This window comes from Oncorhynchus tshawytscha, linkage group LG17 (genome assembly GCF_018296145.1).
Source record: "Oncorhynchus tshawytscha isolate Ot180627B linkage group LG17, Otsh_v2.0, whole genome shotgun sequence".
Taxonomy (NCBI): Eukaryota; Metazoa; Chordata; class Actinopteri; order Salmoniformes; family Salmonidae; genus Oncorhynchus; species Oncorhynchus tshawytscha.
Window position 1 is genome coordinate 12,526,828 of NC_056445.1, and position 6,929 is coordinate 12,533,756.

Below are 6,929 nucleotides of genomic sequence, written 5' to 3' on the forward strand. Positions count from 1 at the left end.
AAGTCCATGACAGCCACTAAATCTGAGTACTGGAATGCTTGCTGCAGGCCTGTAGACGTGTGATGGGAGGGTTGGACCAAGTAGTGAGAAAAGACCGTATTAACAGCTGTTAACGTTGGTTTCAGTGTGGCCTATAGTCATTGTGTCTCAGTTCCCAGTACTCATCATGTTGGCTAAACCCACACATGAAACTGTGAGGTCGAACTGAGTCCACATGCCGTTACTCATGGACTATTTGTAGTGTGTATGTAGAAGATATTAAACTGGAATGATTGAATAGAGGGATGGAAATAGAGAGAAAGAGAGCAATTTTTTAAATGTATGAAAATACAGTTTGCCAGGCAGTGGGATTAGAAAAATAACTCGTGACCTTTCAGTAGACACTTTAATTGTTATTTTACCAATCTGCCAGCTACGATACCAATTCTCTCCACATCCTCTTATTGGCTGTTTACACAATCAATTTTTCTGACTGTCCACACCGTTTTATATGTGACCCATGTCAGATTTGCACATTCACACTGATGTAGCCTCTGAAGTAGCACACCGATGCAATGCTCATTTTCTGTCACTAGCTAGTTTTCCATCCAATTGGCGACAGATTTTCATGCGAATAGTCTAAAATCCAGATAACAAAATATGCGCAGTTTCCACCAAACAGCCTTGTCGCGGATAAAAATCAGTGCGTGATGACATTTTGCATACAAAATGTACCTTTTCGCACAACATAAAAATCTCTAGCCAACAGCACGGATAGGCTAGATTTTATTTAATTAACTAGGCAAACCAGTTATGAACAAATTCTAATTTACAATGACGGCCTACCGGGGACCAGCAGGTTAAATGCCTTGTTCAATGACAGAACGACAGATTTTTAACCTTGTCAGCTCGGGGATTCGATCCAGCAACCTCGCTGGCCCAACGCTCTAACCACTAGGCTACCTGCCGCCCCATGATGGATTATAGGTAAGAGCGAGAATATTCGTATTAGTGAAACAGAAATCAATCATTATGTCACCAGAATAAAACTCTCGACCACCGTACGTGCACTCCACCCTGTGAAATTCATCATCAATGATTTAATCTGTAGCCTAATAAACGTGCATGGTTTTGCAAATTATAGTGGGAGGACCACACACCATATCATCCCGTGACTACTTCGATATTATCGTTATTATATCAATATTTTTTGCACATGTAGGCTTTTCCACTGCCATTTATTTCACAATGAATTTTCCCGACACAAATATCTGCATTTATAAAATTGTTCCAAAACTTCCTGTTTCCATCACACCTGTCATTTAGTTTATTTTTTATATTTTTTATAGTATGACTTCACTCATGAAAACTGGATGGAAACAAGTGTTCCTGGGTAGTTTTTGTTGTAATGGCTGGTCATGTAAAAAGACAGAAACACAAGAGGCAAAAAAATCTGAGTCCAAATCATAGAGATCCTATTTGAATTCCATGGTCAAGGATAGGTCTCATATGGAGCATTACAATTTTATCAGGATTTAGATCCACGTATGCATATGGTGTACGTCTAAACTCAAAAGATCAGATTCCATGATTTTTTTCCCTTCAGTTTACACATTAGGGAAAGATCAGATATACAGTACCTGATGATGATAACGGATGATACCGAAAACTGTGCTGAAATTGCTTGGCAAGATCGTTGTGTTGTCTAAGTGGTGAATATTGTTTCCCTCCAAGTCAGTTCTTTAGTGGAACTGAGGTAAACTGTGTTTTTGCTGAGTTTGATGTCCTTTCCAAATCCATGTGGGAAGCTAGGATGGTTATTCAAGGACAGTTGTGGCTGCTGCCAAAAGCATTTCAGTGTTGTGTTTGCTTTTAACAGCTGTGGGGTGGATTTAGGACCATTCCAGAAAACTCTTCCAAGACACACAAATGCTCAGGGGGAGTATTAGGTGTTCCTCTGCTACATACAATGAGTATAAACTACATTAAGATCACCTGCTCTTTCCATGACAGACTGACCAGGTGAATCCAGGTGAAAGCTTTGATCCATTAATGTCACAGTTATTAAATCCACTTCAGTCAGTGTAGATGAAGGGAAGGAGACAGGTTAAAGATGGATTTTTAATTCTTGAGACAATTGAGACACAGACTGTGTATGTGTGCCATTCAGAGGGTGAATGGCCAAGATAAAATATGTAAGTGCCTTTCAACAGGTTTTGGTAGTAGATGCCAGGCACACCGGTTTGTGTCAAGAACTGCAACGCTGCTGGGATTTTCAAGCCCAAACAGTTTCATGTGTGTATCACGCATGGTCTACCACCTAAAGGACATCCAGCCAACTTGACACAACTGTGGGAAGCATTGGGGTCAACATGGGCCAGCATCCCTGTGGAACGCTTTCGACACCTTGTAGAGTCCATCCCAACGAATGGAGGCTGTTCTGAGGGCAGGGGGAGGGGGGATGCTGTTCGACAGAAAGATGGATATAACTTTTTGGCTTTTGGGCAAAATCTTTTTGACAAAACCTTTTTGGACAGAAGCCATAGGACAGTAACTTTAGAACATTACATTTTGTAGAGAATCTTTTGGACAGTCACAGTACCTTTTCAACTGTACCATGGTTTAATCAGCAATAAAATACCATAACACTTCATTGTGTTGTTACTTTTATCTTCATGTTCAATTCATATAGTATATTCCTCACACACCAAATACAATATTTACAATTATACAAAAAAAGGTTACCTCAGTAAACAATTTAGACAACAATGTATACATTTATCATCACAAAAATGTAGACAACCAAATGCCTTTCTGCAAAAGCATAGAGCATAAATACATTTTAAAAATATATGAATTTCATATTTATTTGTTTCTCCAATAGTAAAGGTGTTATTGCAGTGGTAATTTCCAGTATCTTCTCTGAGGAAAAGTCCAGTTCAATCTGAACGTATTGTTTGTGTCCTCAGTAGTCTCAGGGGGTTCCCTGTGTCTTCAGATCAGCTCGTCTCTTCATCAGGGACAAAGACAAACTTCCTCTGTGGAACTTCCACCTGCAATTAAAAAGACAACGATTTCTGTTATATTAAAACAGGATTTTTTTTCTTATGCCAAGTTCCCTCGAAAAGAAAAGATTCCGTGAAAACTAGAGCTATTTCAGAGAGAAATACGTGAGCAGAAAAAAAACATATATTCCGTAGCCTAATATTGTCCAGTCTTTCCAGGATTTTGTGATTCTGCATTGTTTGTAAAATCAACAATCCCCGACATATTATTCAAGGGCTTGCCAATTTGATCCTCCACCGCACTATTACCGCATCTAACAGTCAAATCACCACAATATTACGGCATAAAACTGTCATCACACTACAAAAAGAGGGCTCACAATGAAAACCAATCACCATACTTTTACCGCATAAAGTGGTTCAATCAAGCCACATGTCAACAAATGTTTTCCCCGTCAGCGCATTTTCCTGATAAATTGGGCAAAACTCATCACAAAATGTCAGAAATATCTAACATTTTTGCTCGCAACTATAACACAAATCCCTCTGCACTTTCCTTATTTACTCTTTGTTGTCAAAGTTCGTTCTGGTACTGTGAGGCCTTTCCGTTTCCCTTATCATAGCAGCTGTACAACAGTCCTATTTTTAACTCTAGTTAAGTGGCAGGCATTCACATCCTCTAGACCCTAGCCTTCTGAGGGCAACCAGGATTTTCCACAGTAACAACATAACAAGCAGTTACCACACATTAATGGGCCCACAGAAACACTAGACTAGACTACTCTTCTCTCACTCCTTACTCCTTCTCTCTCTCTCTCTCTTTTTATCCCCCTCTCTCCCTCTCTTTTTTTTATCCCTCTCTCTCTCTCTCTCTCTCTCTCTCTGTGTTAGGGACTTCAACCAAGGCTTGTGTTGTGTTTGGCTTTGTTCAGACATACCACAGCACTTGATGATGGAAAAGTGTCATATGATCGACGTCCATCGTAAAATAACATGTCAACCACAGGAGATGACTCCGACAGCGATGTTTGTTCCTCTGTCACCTGTCTAAATCACACTGACCTCTGAGGTATGTGTTCCCTTTGACTGTAGGAATCCACCCTAAGGTTCTCAAAGCACAACCTTATTTATCTTAGACCGTTTAGACCAGATACTTTCTCTCAACCTTTTTATATGAGTTGTCTTTGACATTTTCCAAGATGACATAGTGTCTCAGTCTGTTGGCTTTGTCACAGAAATAGACACTTTTCCAGATGGAAACATGTGGAAACATGTGAATTAGTCCAGGAATACCCAGCCCAGGATACAGATAGAATAGCCTCCATGTTGGCAAGGGCCAATCGTTTTTCCTGGCCATGTGACCTGACCAGAAAATGACTCTGGGCCCTAATGATGATGTATGAGACTAGGAACTCTCATAGGTTTTGTCTCACCAGCTGACCATCTTTAACCCTTAAACCCTTGTTAACTCTTATTGGCTGTGCATGTACACACACACATGCACGCACATATACTCACACACACAATCTCACCTTTCTGAGGGAGCGGACACTGGCATTGCGGATGGAGTCCATGAGCTGGTCGTGTGAGGAGCGCAGTGGAGTGGGTGGCCTGCTGTGCTCCTGGTCTCTGGTCTCTACCACTGGCCGCAGAGCGTTCTTCAGCTCCTTCAAGATACTGTTGGTCTCTTTCAGTCCTTTCTTCCCCTTCTTCCCCTTCCCTTTCCCTTGCTTCTTAACGACCTCCTCGTGGAGCCTGATCACCTCCGCTATCTTCCTAGTCGGCTTCTTCTTCTCTGCCGGGGGCTGGCAGGGCAGTGAAGGGGGTGGGGGAGGAGGTGGGGGAGGCGGCGGGGGAGCAGGAGGGGTCTGTTTTTTGGGGAGTTTGGGGGATTGCCAAGGAGACACCCGCGGGGAACCGTAGGGCGAAGAACCCGGGGTGGCCTTCAACAGAGCAGTGGTACGGGGGTTAACGGGCCCCTCTGGCCCCACCTGCTGGTTCTGTCTCTGCTCCAGCAGGCGTTTCTGTCTCTGACGGTCCATGTTACGGGTCAGAATGCCTGTCATGCTCATCCGGGGGCCTGGAAGGTGGAACTGGTAACCCAGCTTGATCAGGGCGTGGTTCTCCCTCAGAACCTTCACCATCTCCATCTCCACCTGACAGAGAGAGAGAGAGAGAGAGAGAGAGAGAGAGGGAGGGATCGTGAGTTTGTGCTTTTACTATTGCCTGAGCATGTGTGTTGAGCAGCTGCATCAAGATCTAATACCAAGTCCAGACTGACTGACCTGTCCTCCACACATGTGTCTCTGGTTGTGGAAGCGTAGCTCAGTCAGGGTGCTATTGCTAGGCAGAGCCTGAACCATAGCCAGAACCCCTTTCCCTGTCACATAGTTGGACTCGATGTTCAGGCTGACGATGGAGGTGTTTTCGCACAGCGTCTTGGCAATGGCCAGCGCCACAGGGTCATCAGCATGCGTGTTGGCCAGGCTAAAGACACGCACGTGTGTGTTGGAGCGCAGTGCCTCAGCGAACTGGATTAGAGTGTCCTGTGAGATGTCCTCGATGTTGTTGAGGTTGACCTCTTTGAGCTCAGGGTCGTTATTAAGGACTCTTTCCAGGGCCTCGTCGACAACTGTTGGGTTGCCATCGGCGTTGGGGTCAAGCGGAGGTGGGGGCGGGGTTGGTCTCATAGGCTCCACCCTTGGGGGTCTCAGGAGGCTAGGGGAGGAGATGACGACTGACAGTGGTGATGGAGGACCAGGATCCTTTGGGGGCGCTGCTTCAGGCCTTTCCTCTTCTGGCTCCTCTTTATCCTCCTCATCCTCTGTTTCAGCTTCCTCTTCCTCACTCTCCTCCTCCTCTTCCTCTTCATAATCTTTATTTTCTTTCTTGTTCTCGTCATCCTCCTCTGCTTCACTGTTGCTTTCTGTCACACATTCTTCCTCGCTCTTTTCGGCATCGTCATCGTCATCCTGTTTAGACATAAGGTGTAAATCTCTCATTAATCTGACTCAGACACATGGTCATGTTCTCTTATAACTGTATTATGTCTCAAGTTAGACTGGATGATTTGCATTTTTTTTGTGTGAAGGTCCTAACTGGTTCTCCGTTGTACAATAAAGTGATCATTATTGAATAATGAAGCTTCTTAATTGGTCTTACAGAATTGAAGGTTATATAGATCTGAGAGTAGCAAGCTAGCGGAGTTCAGACTCTCCTGATCACTGACCTGTTTGGGACTGCTGGCTTCCCCTCTCTCATCCTCCAGTATTCTCTTGGTCTCCTTCTCCCAGTACTTCAACAGAGAGTCTCTACTGAAGGTGCCAGTGGGGGTCTTCTCCGTCTGGTCTCTCTGTCTCAGGCCGATGGGCACGTTGGCATCAGGGTCAATGTCTGCCAGCTCCATCTCCAGCTCTGCTAGCTCCTCTGGGCTGAGAGAAGCCAGTAGTTCATCCTCATCCACATCCTCATACTTACTTAACTCCCGACGGTACCCAAAACCGTTCATCGCTGAAGAGGTTGGCCCCTTGGCTGAGCTCCAGGTAGATGGGGCTCTGTGTGCCGTACGAGTCCGATCAGGATGGGATCTTTCTGGGATAGGTTTCCGGTCAGAGTGGAGTCTTTCTGGAGGTGTGGGTCCAGTCAAATTCAGTCTCAGCCAGTTCTGTTTGTCCTCTACTGCTTCAGTAAGAACAGTGCCAGTGGTGTGTGTGCAAGGCAAGGGGCCTAGCTGGGGTGTCTGTGTCGGTGGTGTGTGTGTTGAGTGTGTGTGTTGAGTATGTGTCCTGTTCTCCTCTCTTCTAATCTCTCCAGCTGCTGCAGAGGTCTTAAGAGAGGGATCAGTGGGGTGCAACAAAGCGTCAGGCCATGATGCACAGTGCTTTTTTGGGAGGCGCTGCTCAGAGCGGTAGACTAGAGCCACAAAAAGCATGTGAGCTCAGAGAG

General features: G+C 44.7%; 1 protein-coding gene across 1 annotated transcript; it reads right to left on the reverse strand.

The window, feature by feature from the left end:
* Nucleotides 1-2,632: 2,632 nt before the first annotated feature.
* Nucleotides 2,633-6,929, reverse strand: LOC112216878 (leiomodin-2). The gene is made up of 4 exons (XM_042300190.1): nucleotides 6,214-6,929; nucleotides 5,270-5,956; nucleotides 4,517-5,140; nucleotides 2,633-3,032 (listed from the first exon to the last, which is right to left on the reverse strand). The coding sequence occupies exons 1-4, from the start codon at nucleotides 6,913-6,915 to the stop codon at nucleotides 2,979-2,981; spliced, it is 2,067 nt and encodes a 688-aa protein (XP_042156124.1). The 5' UTR covers nucleotides 6,916-6,929; the 3' UTR covers nucleotides 2,633-2,978.